This window comes from Bos javanicus, chromosome 24 (assembly GCF_032452875.1).
Source record: "Bos javanicus breed banteng chromosome 24, ARS-OSU_banteng_1.0, whole genome shotgun sequence".
NCBI classification, from domain to species: domain Eukaryota; kingdom Metazoa; phylum Chordata; class Mammalia; order Artiodactyla; family Bovidae; genus Bos; species Bos javanicus.
Window position 1 is genome coordinate 34,750,358 of NC_083891.1, and position 23,508 is coordinate 34,773,865.

The following is a 23,508-nucleotide window of genomic DNA, read 5'->3' on the forward strand; positions in this document are numbered from 1 at the left end:
AGTGGGTAGCCATTCCCTTCTCCAGGGGACCTTCGCAACCCAGGGATCTAACCGTGTCCCGTCCATCTGTCTGTTGTTGCTGGTAGCGGCAGTGGTGATGGTGTTCTTGGAGTCTTATCTGAGAAATCATTGTTTGATCCAAAGTGATGAAGGTTTACACCCATGTTTTCTCCTAAGAATTTTGTTGTTTTAGGTCTTACGTTTAGGTCTTTGATCCATTTTATTGCTTTTTGTTTGTGAGGTAAAGGTCTAACTTCATTCTTTTGCACGTGGATATCCAGTTGCCCAGCACTATTTGTCAAAAAGATTACTTTCCCCATTGAATGGTCTTGGCCACCTTGTAAAAGTTCAGTTGACCATAGATAGGAAGAGTTCTTTCTGGACTCTCTCCACTCTACCCATTGACTTATATGTCTATCTTTATGCCAGTACCACAATGTCTAAACACTATAGCTTTGGATTAAGTTTTAACATGGGCCAGTCAGTCTTCCAACTTTGTTCTTCTTTTTAAATATTGTTTTGGGTATTCTGGGTCCCTTGAATTTCCACATGAAATTTAGAATCAGCTGGTTAATTTATGCAAAAAAGTCAGCTGGCATTTTGATAGGGAATGCACTGAATCTGTAGAACAATTTGGGGAATAATGTCATTCTTAAAAATATTAATGGGACTTCCCTGGTGGTAGAGTAGATAGGAACCATCTGCCAATGTAGGGGATATGGGTTCAATACCTGGGGGTCTGGAAAGATTCCATGTGCTACAGAGCACGTGCCCATGTGCCACATGTGGCATAAAACCCATGTGCCACAACTACTGAGCCAGCGGCCCCAGAGCCTGTGCTGTGAAACCAGAGAAGCCACTGCAATGAGAGGTTCACGTTCCACACGAAGATTAGCCCTTGCTCACCGAAACTAGAGAAAGCCCACATGGCAACAAAGACCCCGCGCAACCAAAAACAAATAAACAATACAAAAATTAATGCCTTCCAATTCATGAACATACAATGTCTTCCCACTTATTTAGGTCTTTTAAATTTTCTTTCAACAGTATTTTCTTGTTTTAAGAGGATAAGTTTCACACTTCTTTCATCAAATATACTCCTAAGTGTTTTATTCTTTTTGATGCTATAATAAATGGAATTCTTTTAAATGTCAGTTTTGGATTTCTTGCGATGTTTCTGTAACTTTTTTTGCAGTATTTTAAAATTAAAAATAAAACTTAAAAAGAAGCACAACCATATAAAATATTTGCAACTGAGACACACTGCTGGTGGGAATGTAAAATATAACCAATCACCTTGGGAAAAAAAATGTAGCATTATTTTAGTAAGGTTGATAAGCATACACAATCTATGCCGCAACAATTCTACTCCGAGAAACTGTGTACCTGTGTACCAGCACTGCTTGAAATAAAATAGAAACAACTTAAATGTCTATCAGTAGCAGAAATGAATTTCTTAAAATGTGTGTTCATATAATGGAATACTAAAAAGCAGCAAAATTAGTAAATTACAGTTACACACGACAACAGGATTAATCACAGAAACATATGTTGAGTATAAAAAGGAAATTACAGACAAATGCACTTAGAGAAAGGATTAAAGGATACAAAATTATACAATACACTATTTAGGAGTTTTGTACCATGGCAAAACTATAAATGAAACAAGGGAATAATAAACACAAAACTCAGCATAATGGTTACCTTTCAAAGAAGATGAATGTTAGCATGGAGCAGGGAACAAGAGTAACATATTTTGATGGGAACGTGGTGTGTTCCCTATATTGTAATTTTTAATATCTCTTACAAAATTTATAAATTTGATCTGTTCAATATTTAAAATTTCTTAAAAGGGGGAAAATAAATATATACCCCTGTTTTAGAAATTCTTAGAAGACATTAATAGCCATACAAAATCTATTTGATGGATATATCATCAAAATACTGTAACTATTTTCCCATCACTTTCTACTTTGACTACTATAGAAAAGTTGAAAGACTAGTGCAAGAAATACCTATATACCTTTCAATGAGTTCCACTAATTGTTAATATTTTGCTATATTTGCTTTTTCTCTTCATTTTTATCCATTGTTGTTATTCTTGCTGAAAAATTTGGAAGTTAAGTCACATGTAATATTCAACCCTATATACCTCAATGTGTACTTCTTAAAAGCAATGGCATTCTCCTACATAACTAAACTATCATTATCATGTCCAAAGAACTGAACTAACATTGATATAATACTCTCTAGTACACAGGTTAGATTTGTATTTTTTTAATGAATTTTAATTGTAGTATAGTCATGGAATCCAGTCCCATCACTTCATGGCAAATAGATGGGGAAACAGTGGCAGACTATTTTTTTGGGCTCCAGAATCACTGCAGATGGTGACTGCAGCCATGAAATTAAAGGACGCTTACTCCTTGGAAGGAAAGTTATGACCAACCTAGACAGCATATTAAAAAGCAGAGACATTACTTTGCCAACAAAGGTCTGTCTAGTCAAAGCTATGGTTTTTCCAGTGGTCATGTATGGATGGGAGAGTTGGACTATAAAGAAACCTGAGTGCCAAAGAATTGATGCTTTTGAACTGTGGTGCTAGAGAAGACTCTTGAGAGTCCCTTGGACTGCAAGGAGACCCAACCAGTCCATTCTAAAGGAGATCGGCCCTGGGGTTTCTTTGGAAGGAATGATGCTAAAGCTGAAACTCCAGTACTTTGGCCACCTCATGCGAAGAGTTGACTCATTGGAAAAGACTCTGATGCTGGGAGGGATTGGGGGCAGGAGGAGAAGGGGATGACAGAGGATGAGATGGCTGGATGGCATCACTGACTCGATGGACGCTGAGTCTCAGTGAACTCCGGGAGTTGGTGATGGACAGGGAGGCCTGGCGTGCTGCAATTCATGGGGTTGCAAAGAGTCGGACACGACTGAGTGACTGATCTGATCTGATCTGATGGACTGTAGCTCACCAGGCTCTTCTGTTCCTGGGATTCTCCATGCAGGAACACTGGAATGGGTTGTCATGCCCTCCTCCAGGGGATCTTCCTGACCCAGGGATTGAACCCACATCTCTTATGTCTCCTGCATTGGCAGGAGGGTTCTTTACTACTAGCTCCAGCTGGATAGCCAGAACTGGAGGTTTAGATAGGGTCAACAGAGGCTTGTTTTGTCTTGAGATAGTGGGGCAGCTTAAAACTGATGAGATGAGCTCCAGGCGGGAAGGAAATGGAAGGTAGCAATGAGAGAAAAGAATCAATAGTGAGGAGAAGGCAGCATCCAGAGCCAGGTGGGAGCATCAGATTTCACCAGAGAAGGGCAGCTCTTCACTGATTGGGAAGGGAGGGGAGAGACCAGTGTGTATGCAGTTAGGTTTCCAGATTTAGCAGGAAGTTTATAATCTAAAGTGGCGAGGGAGGGGAGAAGCAAGCAGCATGGTCATTTGCTAAGAGAAGGAGGAGGTCAGAAGTGTGAATGAAACTGAGTCAGCCAGTCACTGCGGAGGGTGGGAGAAAGAGCCAACTAAGAAACCAGAAAGAATTTATGAGACATCAATCAGACAGGCTGATTTCTCCCCCCACACTGTGTGTTGCAAAGGAGGCTGTGGTGTGTTGTTGGAGACCTTGGGATTTACAGTTCCAGGATCCATAGGGTCTGCAGTGTGACTAGGAGCAGGTGACCAAGCAGGAGTAAAGGTGATGGTGTTTCGGAAGAGAGCGTTAAGAAGAGAAACTAGGAGCTGGTGAGGCAGAGACTGTGAGCCAGGTGCCAGCATCGGCTATATACTAGAGGTGGGCACTGGGCGGCTACTGACTGTACAGATGCTGATTTTGAGTACTTGTTCAGTTATACTTATATGAAGGAGTCTTGGTATTTCTCCACTTCATCTCAGGACAGACTGGTTTCCTTGTATTTTTAACCTGGATCTCATTCTCTGCTGCCTTTGTCACTGCCTTTTTTTTTTTTTTTGGCTTACATTTCAGGTGATGACAAGGAGATCTAAGGTCGATGATATCAAGAAAGTACCTTTCAGAAAGTGAAAATGCCTTCTCTCTCTCTCTCTGCCTCCCTCCTAATCTCTACTACTGCCTTAAAGCTTCCTTAAGTTCTTTTAGTTGGAATGACCTATCTACATATCAGCAGATGACACTGTCTCTCTGGTTATTTTCTGATCAGGCATGTACTGAGCTGTCAAATTTATGTCCTTTCCCTGCACATGATGACATTTCCCTGACTGGATGCTGCCAGACCTGCTCTCGGTCGCTGGGGGCTCCCACTAACACCATCCTAAAAGCAGGGAGGAACACTTCCCTGGCGGCACAGTGGATAAGACTGCACCTGCTAAGGCAGGGGACACAGGTTCAATCCCTAGTCCGAGAAGATTCCACATGCCGAGGAGCAATGAAGCCCATGTGCCACAACTACTGAGCCCTCGTGCTGCAACTATTGAAGCCCGTGCTCTGCAACAAGAGAGTAGCCCCCCACTCTTTTCAACTAGAGAAAGCCCAAGTTCAAAGCAGCAAAGACCCGGTGCAGCCAAAATACATAAATATCCCAAGGACTATTTTTACAAAAAGCCTCTGCAGGAGGAAAATATGGACAGTCACCAACCCTTCCTGTTTTCATCCTATCCATGTTGAGTTGAAAGTGGCTTACAGTTTGATAACCTAATTCTAATTTATAGAATTTGGAATTTTTGAATTAGAAGAATCATACTACTATATCAGCCTATTTTAAAAATGACACTAAAACAGAAGTACCGCCTATAATCTAGAAATCCCTTAGGCTGCTTCTCCATGGATTAGCTGCCGCACTTATAAGTCCTTTTAGGGCAGACATAATCCCCCTGAGGAGGACATGGCAACCCACTCCAGCATTCTTGCCTGGAGGATTCCCATGGACAGAGGAGCCTGGTGGGCTACAGCCCATAGGGTCGCAAAGAGTCAGACATGACTAAAGCAACTTAGCACAGCACACACAAAAACGATTAACCCATTTCATCTTTTTTTCACCTTCCAATTCTTTTCTTAATGTTTTCTTTCCCACCCTGCCTCCCTTCCTTAATTAGAAAGTGACTTGAGGTATCAGTGGGTCACCTCGGTGCTGAGTCGGCAGCAGCGTGACGGTTTCTATTTCCACCTTTTTCTTTCAGCCACACAAGGGCTGCCAAGGAAGTGGCCTTTCTGCAAGTCCTGGCTGCTTCTCCCTGCCTGATGCTTTTCCTGGCAGGTGGGCCTCAGAAATCCTTCTTTTAGGGAAAGGCAAATGGAACCAGAGAGCGAAGCACTTAGACACTGGTGCTCCCTCTGCCCATCTCTCCCCTTCCTCCCTCCAGCACCACCCCGCCTGCCCTTCAAACAGTACCTGAGCCCCTACTGGTGCCAGGCCCAGGAGAGGCAGAAAGGAGGTACCAGACACACAGAGATGAGAAAACAGTCCCTGTCCCCAAAGCACTGCCCCCTGGACCTTACACAAATGAAGCTCTCCTTGATTCACAGGCCAAAATATGAGGAAACTGAGTCAAACGACTTCTTGAGAATCCTTTCTGTTTTCATAGCAACGACTTTCAAGAATTGTTTTAGTGGAGAATCTCTGCTCTGGAAAATCTCTTTACACCCTAACATGCTCCAGGTCCTTCACATTCTATCAACTGTTACGTGTTCCAAGAATATGAAGGTATTCAAATAAAAAAGTGAATAAATTGTGGTATTGTTATGATATAGAATAGCATATACATTCATTAAAAATGATGCTTACAGGGGACTTCCCCGGTGGCCCAATGGTTAAGAATCCACCTTGCAATGTGGGGGATGCAAGTTCGATCCCTGATCAAGAAACTAGGATCCCAGGAGCCCTCATGCTATCCTCAGGTAAGAGTCTGTGCTCTGCCAGGAAAGATCCCCAGTGCCGCAACTAAGACCTAACACAGCCAAAATACATGAGAATTTTAAAAAACAAAAAAATAAAATAAGAATGATGCTTACAAAAGCTTAACGAGATGGAAAAATGGGCCAACTATAACACCTGACACAGGCAGAGAAGAGAACCTAGAATATTAGGTATTAAGTCATTGAAAGTGATTATCCTTGAGTGGCAGGATAATAAGTGCTTACAACTTCCTACTTTTATTTTTCAAAGTTAAAAAAATAACTTTTTTCTATAATAAAAATGAGTACAGTTATTTAAAAGTGTCTGGAAGTGATTGTTTCTGTAGCAAATATTTTCAGTATACATGCCAAGGCCAGATGTGAATACTTTTAAAAATGTGCTTTGCCTTGTATTTTCTGAATCTGTCTATAGCACTGATTCTCTTTAATTCTAAGCTACTGTAACTAGTCAAATTCCAGTACCTTTCAGAGGAATGATAATCTCAAAATACTCACTTTGGAAGAATCCAAGGGCATTGAGAAGGGGAAAGGAAGGGCCAATGAAATTTCTCTAGCTGTCAAATGTGCAGGGTTTTATTTAGGGTCTTACACTGATCAGCTCAGTTGGTAAAGAATCCGCCTGCAAGGCAGGAGACCCTGGTTCGATTCCTGGGTCAGGAAGATCCACTAGAGAAGGGACAGGCTACCCACTCCAGTATTCTAGGGCTTCCCGTGTGGCTCAGCTGGTAAAGAATCCTCCCGCAATGCGGGAGACCTGGGTTTGATCCCTGGGTTGGGCAGATCCCCTGGAGAAGGGAAAGGCTACCCACTTCAGTAATCTGGCCTGGAGAATTCCATGGGCTGTATATTACATGGGGTGGCAAAGAGTCGGACATGACTGAGCGACTTTCACTCACTGATTAAGAAAGGTGAGAGTGCAGGTCATCAAGAGGTTATCTGAGGAAAAGGCTCGGGGCAGGGGAGTCCGACCGCTGACCAGAGATGACTTCACCTCCTGAAACAGGTGCTCGGATACCCTGGCCGGCGTATGACTGAGCTATTGGATAACAAACTCAGCAAGGCCACGAATGGCACTTGGTACAAGGAAAACACCTATAAGAGAAGGTGCTCCCTCCACGGTAAGGAAGTGGAAACTCCACAAGAAGTAACCAAAATCTGGTTCATGCCTGGTGTGATGAAAGCCCTTCTGCTTCCCTCAGTGGAAGTGGGCAGAGAGAAAAATGCAGAATGGTCAGTACTGGAGGATGCCTAGAACTCACTCCTTCTGGAAGAGCTGAGAGAGAAGGCGTCTGACTATCTCTGGCCAATTCACTTACAAGTCAATATTTCCAACTGACTGTGGTGTAACCTGTCAATCAAAATTTTTGAGGCTAAAGCGAAGATTGCACTATTAATCGGGTGCTTGGGTCTCCAGAAGGCATGGACAGACCTTTCATGTCTCAGGCACAGCCACTAAGAGATGTTAAAGGGGGAAAAGGCTATGGTTAGCTGGCTCATCTGGCCCATGGAACTAGCAACGAAAGATTTCACAGAGGGCTGTACTCATCAAAGGGTGCTCCTCTGATGAGCCGTCTGGTCTCCCCTGGGAGCTTGCTGGAAGCCAACCCAGTTCTGAAGAAGGGAATGTGCTTTATTTTTTTTAATGAATTTTTTTTTTATGAGGAACATTTTTTAAAGTCTTCATTGAACTTGTTACAATATTGCTTCTGTTTTATGTTTTGGGGTTTTGGCCACAAGGCATATAGGATCCTAGCTCCTGTCGGACCAGGGATCGAACCCACACCCCTTGCATTGGAAGCCAAACTGCTAATCACTGGACCACCAGGGAAGTCCCAGGAATGTGCGTTTTATTAATAACAAGGTCCCCAGGTGCTCTGCATGTACAGTAAAGTTTAAGGTGTAGTAAACGACAGGTGCAGAGTATTTCAAGCTCTTCTGAATTTTCCTGCTTCCCATCCAAGGCAATGGCAACCCACTCCAGTACTCCTGCCTGGAAAATTCCATGGACGGAGAAGCCTGTAGTCTGCAGTCCATGGGGTCGCACAGAGTCGGACACGACTGAGCAACTTCACTTTCACTTTTCACTTTCATGCATTGGAGAAGGAAATGGCAACCCACTCCAGTGTTCTTGCCTGGAGAATCCCAGGGACGGCGGAGCCTGGTGGGCTGCCATCTATGGGGTCGCACAGAGTCGGACACGACTGAAGTGACCTAGCATTAGCATCTGTTTCCAAATATATAGAAAATAAATTTTTTTACTGTGGCAAAAAGATTTATCCTCCACTTAAAAATCTCTGAGTGTGTTTGTGTGTGTTTGCCCTCAGCTAAGGTACTCAGAAGCAACTTGACATTTATAATTTCCTTTTCAAACCTAAAGTTAACAAAAGCAGGCATTTCCCAGCAGTCTCAATTTTCTAAATTCCTTATTGCTTCTTTTAATTCTAACAAAATTTGATGTTTGAGAGGGATGTTATTTACCACAGACTACTAAAATATTTGCTCCTTACCTTTTTACATTTTTTTTCCCTTCTCAGCTTATTCTCTTAGGAGATGACCTCTTAAGGTCATTAGGAGAAATTCTAACTTTGAATTTTTAAAATGAGATTTCTCATTGCTGACATGGGGAGTGGCATTCTGGTTTCTAGGTTGAAAACATGCTGGTAGTGTGCTAAATGTATAATAAAAGTCCTCCTGTGAGAATGTGACTCACTGAGCCATAGAAAGAGTTCAGGTAGCTCAGATCCCACCATCCCAAGCAGGGTTATCTCTGCCCTGAGGGAATTTCTCTTCATAAATGAGTGGCCAGCTTCCAGGTCACTGATGATATCACAGATTTAACAGAATCGGGCAAACATGCACATCAGTTTACCCTTGACCTAGGAGGAACAAGGTCAGAGTACTTTGAGGACATACTTACACATGAATTTGAAGTAATATTTAAAGTACTCCTGTGATATTTAGTACTGTAAACAAAAGGACGGAAGTGCCCTAAACACACTTGGATTAAGCCAAAGGAAAAAGCAGAGTGAATCCAAGACTGGATCTAGGTAGGGCCCTCCTTGAAAGCTCCACCTTACCTGATTGTCGAATCCGTTGAAGAGTTTGTTGCACCAGGACTTCTGACCTTGGGACAATGATGATGAAGTCCACTTTGCTGAAGTGGCCAAGGTCCAGGCTCTGGCTGCCGCTGTCTGCGATAGCACACACCTGGGACAAGAGTTTTCTGGCAACTGTGAGCTGCGGCTGATAAATCTGGAAGGTCTCATTCCCTAAATCTAAAATGTGAAAAAGTCATAAGAACACGATTAATTCACTTCTGTGATGGCCTCTATGAATCTATACAGGGACAAGTAATACACCCAGTGTAAAGTGATGCTCTGTCACCAAGAACCTTCATTTCCTACCCTCTCTCTCTATTAACTTTTAACAGATCATCCACTTTCCCTAACAACTCAGCTGAAAGGATGTGCTCAAGAGTGAATGTGGCAATTTCACAAATATATTATTGTAAAATTGATCGTCTCACAAAGTATGAGCTCAGCACCCCTCCCTTGCCCAGAAACAAGGCCCACAGACCACATCCTTGCAGCTGGAGCCAGGACTCATCTCTGGAAAGGGGACAAGCTTCCTGGTTTCTTTACGACTGTCAGCACAGGTCAGGTGCCCAAGCCCAGACCCTGAACAGAGGCAATGCCATAACCATAATCTTGCTGAGTTCCTTTGAGCTTTTCTGGATGGCACTGCAGTAAACACTGTCTCTCCAGCAAGTCAGTTGCAACATGGTTTGAAATTCTCCTCCCCATGACACTAACTTCACCTTTCTTTCCACTTAACTCCACTTTGCCAGTGCGTGTGACCTGGCAGGTCTGGTCAACTCTGGTGCTGACGCCTGTACTATCTGAAGAGACCTGATTCATGACACATCCAGCTGGCTGCTCAACAGGTGACATATCAGAAAAACATTGCCCAGATACTTTAAACATGCCAGTAGCTTTTTATTACAAGTTACAACCAAGAGATCAATCTCTTATACGTGCATGCGTTCACACACACACATGAGAGATAGGGTTAGTTGGCTAAACACCTGAGCAGGAAACATTTAATGCTCCTTGAAAGGACTGCTTTTTATCAGGAACACATGTGGAAGTCTGAGCGGCACACACAAAGGCCCAATTAACCTGTGCTAATGAATGTATTCTAAAACCAAGCTGCAACACAGCCCAGGCAGAGACAGTGGTCACGTGACCACCAGCCACCACGGAACCCTGACAGTGAGTGGGTCTCCCTAGTGACCGAGATGACCCACTAGAAAAGCCCCAAACTGCAACTTTTAAGAACAGCCCACATAGTTTTTGACCTACCAAGGTAATCAATCAAAATAAAAAACCCATCTTTGGATAGTTAGACTGTTATATCTTTCATTTCACAGGTTACACAGCTGGGGACTAAGAGAGGAGGCATAACTTTGTAGAAGTGAACTTAGCAAATTTTGAAGTTGGATGAAAGCTAAAAATATGTTTAAGCAGTGTTTCTTTTCTTTTTCATCATTAAAATCTCTTATTTATTTATTATGTATTTTAGGCAATGTTTCTTAAACAGGGACTCAAGGGTGTGAATGTGGGAATCTGTAAGTATTCTGAGAATTTTAAAATTCTAACTTGGTTCACATAATACATTTTAGATCATGTGGATGATTACTTTACTGCCATATAACGTCCAGGAGTTAAAAATCTTTATTGCCTTCAAATTCATTTTTATGCCTGGGGTGATGCCAAGCCCTGCTCCTTTTCCTATTGCGGTCATCCTAATGCCTGAAGGAAGCATTCCCACCAAGTATTAATAGAAGCCAAAAAGCTGTCAGCAGCTGCTCATATGTATCTGTTTCATATCCATTCTTCTGTTCTTTGTTCTGTCCTTTTTGACACTGTCCCTATCAAATAGGAACTTGGGGTAGGAATCTGAACCTAACGGAATCCAAGCTAGAGATGCAATTCCTCGCCCTGGTCCGACCGTCCCCCTTGGCGTCCTGCAAGTCCGCTGTAGGGCACATGAGGTGTCGGTGTTTCTGCTCAGCTTCCAGGAAGGCCTCACTAACCCTGAGACCGTGTGCTTGCTAAGTCGCTTCTCATGTCCGACTCTTTGTTGACCCTGTGGACCGTAGCCCGCCAGGCTCCTTTGTCCATGGATTCTCCAGGGAAGAATAACTGGAGTGGGTTGCCAGGGAATCTTCCCAACCCAGGGACCAAACCTGCACCTCTTATGTCTCCTGCACTGGCAGGCAAGTTCTTTACCACTAGCACCATCAGGGAAGCTCTGAGATTATGTGTGTTTTACATATTGGAAGGTAAGTGCAGGGAGTGGAGAGCCAGGGGCCCAGGCCAGACTTTGTCCAGATTCTTTCAGGCAGTTCTCTAAAGCCCTGTGTGAACACCTAGAGCTGGTGGGCCCAGCTGTGGAACTAAGGGAGGTACACCAAGGACCCCAGAACGTTGTGAGGGAGAACAAAAGAGAGAGAAGTAGTGTTTAAAAAAATCTTTGACTTAATTCTAGGTGACATTTACTAAGAACAAAGGCATCTGACCCAGGCCACAGGGTAAGGGAGAAGGAAATGGCAACCCACTCCACTATTCTTGCCTGGGAAATCCTGGACAGAGGAGCCTGGTGGGCTACAGTCCATGGGGTCACAAAGAATCGGACATGACGGAGCATGCGTGCACGCACAGGGTAAGGCGTTTTTCACTTGAGCCAGACCTCTTGAGGAGATAATGAGGAAAGGCCTGTCACAGTCCATGACTGAAAGACAAGACCTCAGAACCCTCAGAACGAGTCAGCTTCTACGTCTGTCCCGAGGATGGGGTTCCCTCCTTTTGGCCTGAGGTGACATTACCCAGGTTCTGCGTGGGGCTCATAGCAGCAGCCTCCTGAGGCGACACGTATTCGTTAAGGTCTCCGTTGAAAGGGGTCACCACACTATCTCCTCGTCTCTGTTGCATTTTGTCTAGCAGCTTGTCTAGGTCGTCACCTGTTACAAAACGAAGCGGAGGTAAGGAAGTCACCAGGAAGGATGTGTTTGTATCAGACGTTAGGCAGCTAGGCTGGGTTTCTGTCGAGATCTGCCGGCCATCCCACTTCTCACATCAGAATTCACACTCAGTCACCCCCATAACAGAATCCCCGTAGCCACAGCTACACTTATTTGTATCATGCTTACAGGTTGCAGGCTCTCACATACTATTGATAATTCTCTCTCGGCTCCTGTCATACCCAGAGCAGGCAGGATGGGATCATTGTGTCTCCATTTGACAGATTAGAAAACTAGGTCTGGGAAGGCCCAGTGTTGCCCAAGGTCACACGACAAAGCAGTGGCTGAGCTGAGGCCTCCCATCCTAGCGCCCAGACCCCTCTGCTGTGTCAGGAGCAAAATGCTTAGCAGAAACCATTCCAAAAGAGGGAACATAAGTCATCAAGCTTAAGCTCCACTCTCAGGTCATGGACAGGCTAAGATTTAGATCCAGAAGATTATGCAGCTGGGGACCCAGCAGCGTTGCTGAATCCGACAGCCACTCACCTAACGATGTGGTTTTGAAATGCGATGCCAGGAAACTGACCTTTCCCGTGATGAGTTCATAACTAATTTCTTTCAAAAACTCACTTGTGGTGAGCATGCTCTCTGCCAGAGCCCTGGACTGGTGCTGACCTGCAGAACAGAGGGAGACATGACATGCCAGTGGACAAATGCTCACCGGGACACGATTTATAATAAAACAGCCAGAACTGAAAATGCAACCAGAGTCTGTGCCTAGAGGGACTTGGATAAGGAAAGTCTGGTACATCCAAAGGTAATGCTGGTGACTACCCAGCATTTGAAAGGATGATTCCAAAACTTCATTTGAAATGAAGTTTCAAATACAAAGTTAGGTGATTAAGGGAAAAAAACAACATCCCTTATGTGCATGGCAACCCACTCCAGTATTCTTGCATGGAGAATCCTGTGGACAGAGGAGCCTGGCACACAGGCACGTGTGTTTGTAACTGGGAAAACATGCCTTGGATGTGTTTAAAGACTAAGGGAGGGATGTGAAAAACCTTTAAAAAATTGTCTGCATGGCTATGATGAATATCAGTCTTAAAAAATGTAAACTTATGTTGTTTTTTTAACAAATGAAAATTAGAAAAAATGAAGGTGTTATACTTTCTGATGAAGCTTGTTGAAAGATACATACATCACAGAGAGATAGGCAGGTGGTTTTCGTCAAATCAAGGAGGCTTGGCCCCTTTGTTAGGAAGATGTGAGAGCCATTCACAGAGAGGAGAAAAGCAAAATTTAGTCCAAATGGCAACTCAGGATGGCATCTGATAGAAAATCAGCACCAGAAACAAAAACGCATTTTGTAATGTACCAACTTTCTGAAGTTTTCTTTACGGTCAATGTTACAGCATTAAATACCCTCTCTGGCGAAGAGGTGAATATATGAGTTAAGTTCCTGGCAGATAACGATGAACTGGCTTAGGCCACCTGTGGCAGTGGCTTTATCACATGCTAGAGTGGTAACATTTCCAAAACCTTTTAAGGACAGAAGCGACATGGGACAAGGGTATCTGTTACCAGGATGTGCTTTGAAATAATGCTCCCACCACCAGCTGACAGGGATGCTAGCCAAACTACAGGCTACAAAAAAATCTGATCTGAGGAGCAAAGGAAAAGTTAAAATTAGGAGGAAGAACCCAAGCTGAGGCCCTTGATCAGAGATTAATTGCATGGATTCCTGAGACACTCAGCAAGTAGTTTTCAAATGGACAGATGATTGAATGAATAGATTTTAAAAATTACTCACCTAATACGACCACGCAAAACTCATTTCCTCTGATTTTTGAAGCACAAATGGTTACCACATAATCCGGGAGTTTTTGATAATGCCTCATTTCACTGAGAGTCCTCAAAGTCTCTGAAATGCCCTCTGCCAATGAGTTCTGGGTCACAATCACATGAACCAAGTCTTGAGACACGCTGGCAATTAATCTAGCCAGCCAGGGGAGTTGTCCTGGTGACACTGGTGTGCACTGCGCACCCATCTGCAGGGCTCTCTCTCTCAGAGTAAATTCCTGCATAGCTTTCAGCATAATTTGCTCAAATTCTTCCCTGAGAGGTATCTGATCAGGACCTAAATTGAAGAGAATTATAGCTAAAATTTTTTTTTTTAGATCACAGCTAGAAAAGAGAGACACGTAGATACACACACAAATACACCAGTATGCTGTCTATTCCGGCTGGCAAGTAAGCTGTTTTTTCTGTAGTGGCCTTAAATATACTGCACCTATTTATCATTTTTGATTGTGAAACTACCTTCTCTCTTCTCTGTCTGCCTCAGTATATATTTTTACAATGCAGACTTCTGCTCCTGTTATCTTTAAAAAAAGACGTGCTCAGAGAGTATCAATTCCACTGTATGCCTTGGGAGATGGTCACTGAGGGTGGTAATTTTAAAAATAATATCAGAAATATTATTATATAATGTTGTTGTTGTTGTTGTTGTTGTTCAGTCACTATGCTGTGTTCGACTCTTTGCAACCCCATAGATTGCAGCACACTGAAGGTAGTGTTTTTGTTGACTTATGAAACTTGGCATTATGGAAATAGTTAATGACTAATGAAGCAAGAAGCTAACCCACTAGTGTGTATAATCAGCTTCAGGCTTCACGCAGTTCTCATTTTATTCATAAATACTTTAGAAAAACATTTGCATGTATAGCCTCTGTACCAAATTTTGAGAATACTGTCCACAAGGAAAGTTATTTTTCACTCCCAATTTATATTTAGGCAGTTTCACGTTTTCCCCAGATAGAGAATGTTCTCATCAGGGAGTTATTTATCCCAGAGTTCTGGGGTAAAGATGGCCTTTGGCCCTCCTTTCTGACTGTGGTTATGGCTAAGCTTTCACGGTTGATCTGTCCACCCTGGAATTAGGGGGATTTTGTTTCTCTTTAGGAACTCAACCAGGCTTTAGGACAAAATAAGCAATCAATGTCTGGCATCCAAGTGACATAAATGAATTCTTACACTTAAGTTTAAGTTGAAACTGGCAGGACTACGTTCGCTGCTGCTATCCAAAATCCCTTCTTTGGCTGTGCAGAACTGAGCTTTGAATCTAGAACCCCTCGGTGTCTGTGATCTGAGATCAAGCAATTGCCTTGGAATCCAGAGTCAAAAGCCCCTTGAAGAAAAATACAGGGAGGAGGGACCTGACTTCTGTATGGGAACGAGGCACCTGAATGAATCAGAAATCTCTCCTTCCTTTAACAGGGATTTAAGTGGCCTCCCTGACCCTGCCCATCATCTCTGGGAAAGGAAGAAAGTGAAAGTTTAGTAATGTTTAGGACAATCAAAATTAAATAAAATGTTATAGGTTTCTTCTTTTTAAATATGTTTTAAAAATAAACAATTTTGGATAACCACAAGGACACCTACTGTCTAGCACAGGGAACTCTGCCCAATGTTATGTGACAGCCTGGATGGGAGGGGAGTTTGGATGCGTGTATATGTATGGCCGAGTCCCTTTGCTGCCATCATTTGATTGTGCTGTGAAACTATCACAACATTGTTAATTGGCTATACCCCAATACAAAATAAAAAGTTAACAAAAAACCAATTTTAATTTGAAAAAAAAAAACAAACAGTATTTTCCAGGATTGGCTGGAGCCAGAGGGAAGTAAAAGAATGAAGTCCTCATAAATTTTTCTCTTCTGTATATAGAAAGAGGGGAAAAAAATGGCAATGTTTACACTGGCTTTATGTGTCCATGCCTTCCCCAATCCTTTACTAGGGGAGACCTTTCTTATCACCTGGGAGCCACCAAAGTTTCTGGTCTTCATTTAACTTTACCAAATTAGCACCACGGTTCGTGGCCATTAAGTACACACTTAGTAGTGAGCTCAAAGTGCATAGACTTGTATTGACTGTGTGAGGAGAAGGGAAGGTGGTCGTCTTTTTAAAGATTTCTCCCATCAGAACAAACCACAGGGCAAAAAGCATGTGGCTCTGCCTGCCGCCAGCTTCTCATAGGCCATCTGAAGAAGCTGGTGAACAGGTATGTTGTAGGACCCACACCAAACCACGACGGAGTTAACATGTTCTATCAGGCAGCATCATTAATCCCAAACACAAAGGCATTCTGGGAAAATAAAGTCTCAAACACGTTCATGGCATTCTTGGTTGCCTTCAAATTCACTTCTATAGAGTTTTGATCGAATTACTGTTAGGAATGAGAAATGGAGGAAAAAGTATTAAAGTTTAAATGAAGTAAGAGACTTTTTTTTAAAATTGCCTTGTTTCCAATCACCTCCCATCATTTCTTCATCTTTAGCCTTTACAGCTAAATTGCAGGAGCCTTTTCTCCATTTGATTATGGTCATTTTTCCCCCTTCAAGTACTGATCTCCAGTTACTCAGCCCAGACAACAGGGCTGAAGGCTTTTCAGCTAGAGCTGCCATAATAGGAAAGAACAAGGGTCCAACCAACTCAAGGTCCTCCAAGACTCTGGATTCACTGATTTCATCATCTACTTCAAAAGACTTTCAGATTGTGAAATAATTGAGACTTATTTTTTTTTAAATGACTGTAGTGGAAAGATCCATTCTTTCTGAAAAATCTTGCTTTTCTTCTTCTCTGTTACATTCAGGTAACTGAGCCATCTGAATATTAGCCCTGTCCTCTTAGGAGTCTGGATTTATTTTTTTGGACGTCTATTTATAATCTATACAATATGTGAACATTTTCTTTCTGCCTTCTTTGAAATTTTTGAAGGCAAAAAAAAAAAAGGACTCCAGAAGAGTTCGTTGAGGAGAAGTGACATCTCAATGTTTAAAATTTACATGAAGAAAAATAAACAGCTATTTATTTTGGACATTGAGAAACATAATTAATTGGTTGCAAGTAAAACTCTGGATTGAATTGATCCTGAAGGGCAGAGAAGAGTTTTGTCTAATAAAGAGTGTTCTATTTTTTAAGAAAAGAGCTTTTAGTAAGTTAAGGGAAGATGTTTTGTTTAGACCATGTAGTTCATTTAATTAACTTGGACTTTGCTTAAATTGTTGCTGAGACTGAAAAAAATGCTATACTGATATGTTTGGTTTGCTATAATAGCATTACTTCATGTGGTCTTGTCTTACTGATCCTGAATGCATCTTGAAGCTCTTTTTTCATCCTGAAACATGGTTGAAAGTCAGTATGTATCAATTGAAATTATGATGTCAAATGTCAGACCCAGGAGATTTTTTATAATTTTACCACCTGCTAATAAAAATGATTAGCAAGTCCCAGATTTATCATGAAAGTGGCTCATGAGATATCTGAAGCCTCACCAAATTTCAAAAGCCCATGTCAAGGCAGATCCTATGTCAAGGCATGCCTTTGGGCTCTCGGGGTACGAAGAGGTACAGCCAAGGCTGCAAGCTGATGCTCCAAGGCTGAAGGTGAAGTTTGTGTGTGCGTGTGTGTGAGCGTGTAACATTGTTTAGCCCCGTGGCTTTTTATCATTTAGCACCAAAGTACTTTAAAACATTAAAAAAAATTCACAAGAGCACAGATAAAATTTTTAATGTGTAATTTTACACCTCAAACATTTTTCCTAAGTAAATCAGTGGTTTGAAGTCATGGAAAGAGTGTATAATTAGGCTGCATATTAGATGGCCCACTGCAGTTTGCAAAATAAAGGACATTGCAATGTAAATGCTGTGGAGCCACTGCAGTATTGTCCGGGCACATGCATACACCCGCCATGGGGCTCAGGAGGAGATATCAAATAGAGGAAGGAAGTGAAGGGTTCATGACCTACGTATCCCTTTACCCTAAAGCCCAGAAGACCTTCCAGGGAGTTCACCACATCAAAGGGATGAAGCTACAGAAGAAAAAAAAAGCGTGTAGGGACAGTGGATAAACAAGATAAAAAGGCCAAGTGGAAAATCGGAAAATAACTGTCTAAGGCAATGACTACATTTGCATTCCAGATGGGAGCTGCACTTTCAGAAAGGTGGCTTGGCCTGAGTCCCCAAGGGAGGTACCCATGGCACAGCTCTCAGACAGTCTGCCAACATCAACTGCTTTGCAGACCTTAGACCAACATGGGACTGGACGCTAGGTGGAGCAATTTATCTCTGCTAGAACCTGAAGAAGTAAAGCGAGGAGCAAGGGAGGCTAGGTCTGAGAAATGAGGAGAAAAAAGTAGGAAAGAGAAGGAAATGAATAGGAAAGAAATGGAGGAAAGGACGAGGAAAAGTCATAGCGAGTGGGGTTGAAGAAAAAGAATGTTAGAAGCGAAAAAGGAGAAGGAAGAAGTGGATAAAGGTGAGAAAGTGGGTAAGAAAGGAAAAAAGTATGTTACAAAACAGAATAAAAATCGTCACCATCAAATGATTATTGAAAATAGCTTACCCAGCCGTACGAGATACTGTATTGTCAGAAGAATCATGTTTTCCACGCTCAGGAGTTGGCTGCCAGTCAACCCTAATTGTTCCAAATCCTTGTTTTCCAACTGTGGAATCTTGTAGCAGTTCACCAGCAGAGGACTGACAACAATGTCACCAACATTTCCATAGAAATAGGGTAAAGTGCCATAGCCTGCCCCAACAGAAGCAGGTCAATACAGTTCAACATTTCCTCCTGAGGTCCAACCAGGTATATTTGCTCAACTAGGATCCACGATGCCTACCAAAGTTCCCTGACCTCTGAATGGCTACCAAACAAATGACTCAAATGTATCAATCCTAGAGAATTCACTCCAACGCTCTAAACGCTACCCTTTTATTAAATTAGATGAACAGGAAACAAAATACTCAAATTATATTATATAGGGACATGCTAATTAATATCTCTGCCAGAGAGGATTGATGAAAGTTTGCAAAAACATCTCTGTATCCTTTGTAAACCTGCAGGAATAAAATATTTTCAGATAAAATTCCTGATCAGATAAGAAGTCAGAGAATAGACAGACTACTATAACATGCTTACTTCACTTCTTCAGGTTTTCTTTTAAAAAGTTTAAGCTAAACTCATAGATCAACAGCAATATTCTGCCAGTCACAAGTATTAATACTTGGAGGGTCTTAATCTTTTTGCTATCTTAGCTATTGTTGTTATGTTCTCTTCCTGAATGTCAATAAAAGTCTCAAATCATCTTAGGAGTAGATAGTACAAAATGTGTTGAAAATACACACTGTGTTGATGGTCTGGTGGAGAGAACAGTCCCTCCATGAGTCTTTCTAAAAGGCAGACACCAAAGGATAAGTTTTACTTATCCTTCCAAGGCTTAGCTGCACCATGCATGTAACTCGAATGCTCAGTAAGCACTTCCTGACTATATGGAATTTAAACAACTGGATTTCCCCCAGTGCCTGTAGGTTCAGGGAGCAGCCTGATAAAGAATAGGGCTCAAAGCAAAACTATCCATGTCAGTAGGCTCAAGCCAACTGCAAGAAACAGATAACACCTCACATAGACATACCATAAAGATCCACTGGGCTTAAACACCCTATCTGTTTAGTACCGGGGGTAAAGTCAGCAGTCTTCTGCTGGCCTCGGCTAGCCACCGCACCTCCCCCGCCCGCTCCGCTCCGCCCCCGGCAACAAGGGGACTCTTGATGTGGGTATGAAAGGCACCTCCACTTATCGAGAGCTTAGAAAGGCTCTCCCTCCTACAACTCCCCATGGTTGAGATCTGCAGCTCTGGGGCCTCTTGGTCCTCCTGAGATGGGCCTCTTCACCAGCTCAGCTTGTTCCTTTTCTCTGCAGCCTGGCTCCCTTTGACTGAAATGAGCCCTCTCCAGCTTTGTCTGCTTTCACCCACCCTTCACTTCCCCAGCTCAAAGGTGACTTCTGAGAAGGCTTCTCAGACCCCTCCAAGCAGAATTAAGCTCCTTCTCCTCTGAGCTCTTGGAGTTCTTGGCTGTGAACTCTAGACTCCCCCCACTAAACAGTGCTCTTTGTGGGCAGAAAGACTGCCTTCTTCCTAACTTCTAGTCCCTTGTTTAGTATAGCTTGAAGGAACTGACCAATAAAAGCTGAAAGAATTAATAGAGGCATCCATGAATACATTCACAAATACATGAATAAAGACACATGGAAATAGAGGAGTCCTTCTAGATTCCAGGGGACACAGGCAACTTGGAATTCCTTTTCTTACCTATCAGGATAACTGGTCTAACTCCTGAGTTACTCAGCAGATTTTCAGGAACAATTACAGTTTCCCCTGCAGGAATGGGTCGAGGTTGTAAAATTCCAGTTAATGGGGTCTGTGGAACTGGGGTAGATAAAAGGGACTCTGGAAAAAAAAAAGTTGTTTGACAAGAAGGATTAGATAGGAAGGCTAAATGAAATACAGTTGAAATCAACACAGTGTGACTACCTTTAACATGCAAGTTTTATAGGTCTAACGGCTGTTTTATTAAACATATTCATGCTTACTGTATAAAATAAGAAGTGAGAGGAACAAACAAACATATCAACCATTATCAAATCGTCTGGAGATAGCTGCTATTTAACATTTTGGCAGTTTTTCCTTTTAGTTGTTTTCCCATATACAGTATTTTGGATTCTGTTTTGAATTTTATCTCTTCCTGCAGTAGATTATCAAGGCATATCTAGTCATTACAGAAAATGTGAAAAGTATAGAAAAATGAGAATAGGGATAAAGTCATCATTAGTCAGTATACCTAGAGGCAATCACAGTACCATGTTGGCACAATTCTTTTTGTAGGTATCATTTCTACCTAGTCTTTAGAATTACTTTTTAAACAAACAAATTTTTAAATAACCTTATGTCCTAGAATTGGTATGTTTACATTTGTCTGCGTTTTATATAGCAAGGTAGATGGGCATTTGAACATTTTAACTGTAGGCATCAAATGGCCACAGTTGGGTATTATAAGGGAGAAAGAATCAGTTGGATTTCAGGATTCTAGTCACAGACTGAACCATTCAATTCAGAAATAGTAAGTACAGGTCATGTAAGGAACCAGATCACAGGAGAAGACATCTAACACCACTACTCGCAGTGCAAGTCCAGTCATGCTCTGGGATGGTGGGCTGGTAGCATCATGCCCTCTGTAAAGAATGGCTTATGGATACTGTGGGATACAACAAAGCCAGATGGTGACTCAAGATCTCTCATGATGGCTCATGTGCTTGTTCGGATGGCAGATACGATGGGGACAAAACATCAGCTGCTAGAATGCTGGATGCAATTGTTGGTAAAGGAAATGTATCTTCAAGGGTTCATGGAAAGGACAAGATTAGGAGATACCTCTGCTAATTTAAGGAAACTTAAAACCCATCTTCTGTTGAAATCTTACCTGTTCTTGAAAGAGGGCGAACTGTAGGAATAGGAACAACTAAACCAGGTTGGGGGATGGGTGACCCAGGATACCATCCTCGGTGTCGCTTCTTTGGTGGCCCAGAAATGAACATGGTAGCTGAATGCAAAAAGAAAGATGAGGCTCGTCCTTAGTGATGGAAGTAAGGAAAGAAGTCAAAGTAACACAGGACCTTTACTATGATTATACTCAGAAAGTCGAAGTCATTTTTCTAGAGGTAAGGATAAAATTAGAAAAAGTCACATACTTACAATACCATCTAACAACTGCAGGCTGTTTCATGATGGACAGTTTTACCCAAATTATTTCATCTGATTCTATCAACAACTCCATGAAGTTGCAGGACAACTACACTGTTAACACCCATTTCATAGAGAGTGAAGGAAAGGCTCACATTTACCCAGGGTCACATAGTAGAGATGAACTTTGAACCCTGTAATTTGGTCATCAAAGCCCATGACTTTTAAAGATACATCTTATATATTTGCTTCAGTGTTATTTCCTTGGTAGGCCCATCCTTGTAGACACACAATTGTAATTGTTCATACCAATCATAAACTTTCAAAATATTGCACGAGAAGCTAAGGAAAAACTGGGAATACCCTGCCAGACAGTTCATCATTCCAAACTCTTTGGAGCACTTCTTCCATAACTGAGTTGCATTATTTCAAAACTCTAAGATGGGTATGGTACCTTGGTCTCCCGAGGCAAAGCTAGGTCTTGGTGACAACGAATAATTCCCTGGGCGGGCTGGCGTGGAGCTAGACGCACTGCTCTTTCCTCCATGGCTACTGTTTCCGTTAGCAGCATCTGTGGTACAAAAGAGGAGCCACTCAGAACAGAGTCTGGGCAGGACACTGCTTTCTGTGACGCTGCAACCGTACAACAAACCACGCACCCTAGGATTCAAAGACATCCCACTGACAGGACAGCTCAGCTGTGCAAAGCCAACTACAACCATCAGAGGAGTACCTTCAGTAACATGAACTATCACCCCAAATAATTTTCTAGGACGCTAAATGATCTTTTTTATTTATTTAGTTTTTTGGCTGTGGGGCATGTGGGGTCTTAGTTCCGTAACCAGGGATGGAACCCATGCCCCTGCAGTAGAAGTGCAGAGTCTTAACCATTGAGCCGCCAGAGAAGTTCCCCCAAGAGAACTTTTAGAATCATTTTCAGTGATGTCTTTGGAGATGGTGGGTGGAAAGAAAACTTTAAAAAAAGACCTTTATCATGGAAATTTTCAAACATATATAGAGAGAATAGTATATGAACTAGGTACCCACCACCCAGCTTCAACATTTATCAAGGTATGCCCAATCCTGTTTTATTTATACCCCCTGTCTCTTCTCCCCCACCCTACATACGCACATATGGGCTCTGGATTATTCTGAAGCAAACTCATTTATCATATCACTTCATCCATAAATACTTGTGTATGTGTTTCTAAAAGGACTCTTAAAAAAACATAACTGTGATATTGCTTTATACTTAAAATCAACAATAATCAATAATTTCTTAATATTAAATACCCCATCAGTATTTGAATTTCCCCCAGTCATCTCAGAAATGGCTTTTTACATTTCTTATTCAAACTGGGGTTCTAAAAATATCCACACATTGAATTTAGTTGCTGCTGCTGCTAAGTTGCTTCAGTCGTGTCCAACTCTGTGCAACCCCATAGACAGCAGCCCACCAGGCTTCCCTGTCCCTGGGATTCTCCAGGCAAGAACACTGGAGTGGGTTGCCATTTCCTTCTCCAATGCGTGAAAGTGAAAAGTGAAAGTGAAGTCACTCAGTCGTGTCTGACTCTTCGTGACCCCATGGACTGTGGCCCACCAGGCTCCTCCATCCACGGGATTTTCCAGGCAAGAATACTGGAGTGGGGTGCCATTGCCTTCTCCGGAATTTAGTTGCTCTGTCCCTTAAACCTCTTTTAATCTATAAGATTTTCCTTTTTCTTTTCATTTTTTTGCTTTTCCTTCAAGACTTTTTTACATTAATTTTTATTAGAGTATAATTGCTTTACAATGTTGTGCTAGTTTCTACTGTTCAGCAAAGTGAATCGGCCATATGTATACATATATCCTCTCTGTTTTGGATTGCCTTCCCATTTAGGTCAACACAGAGCACTGAGAGCACTGAGAAGAGCTCCCTGTGCTATACAGTAGGTTCTCATTAGTTATCTATTTTATACACAGTATCAATAGTGCATATATGTCAGTCCCAATCTCCCAATTCCTCCCACTCCCCC

General features: G+C 42.2%; 1 protein-coding gene across 15 annotated transcripts in view; it reads right to left on the reverse strand.

Moving 5' to 3' along the window:
• The window catches only part of GREB1L (GREB1 like retinoic acid receptor coactivator), a 245,933-nt gene that overhangs the window by 43,633 nt on the left and 178,792 nt on the right, over positions 1–23,508 (reverse strand). For 14 of the 15 annotated variants that reach the window (XM_061399778.1, XM_061399773.1, XM_061399774.1 and 11 more), the window contains 8 exons: positions 21,948–22,064; positions 21,234–21,353; positions 20,066–20,203; positions 18,319–18,504; positions 13,727–14,053; positions 12,460–12,588; positions 11,779–11,913; positions 8,969–9,166 (listed from right to left, as the gene is read on the reverse strand). In XM_061399778.1, the coding sequence (XP_061255762.1) occupies positions 8,969–9,166; positions 11,779–11,913; positions 12,460–12,588; positions 13,727–14,053; positions 18,319–18,504; positions 20,066–20,203; positions 21,234–21,353; positions 21,948–22,064 (1,350 nt within the window). The remainder of the gene's footprint in view (positions 1–8,968; positions 9,167–11,778; positions 11,914–12,459; positions 12,589–13,726; positions 14,054–18,318; positions 18,505–20,065; positions 20,204–21,233; positions 21,354–21,947; positions 22,065–23,508) is intronic. The other variant, XM_061399784.1, reaches the window with a different exon arrangement.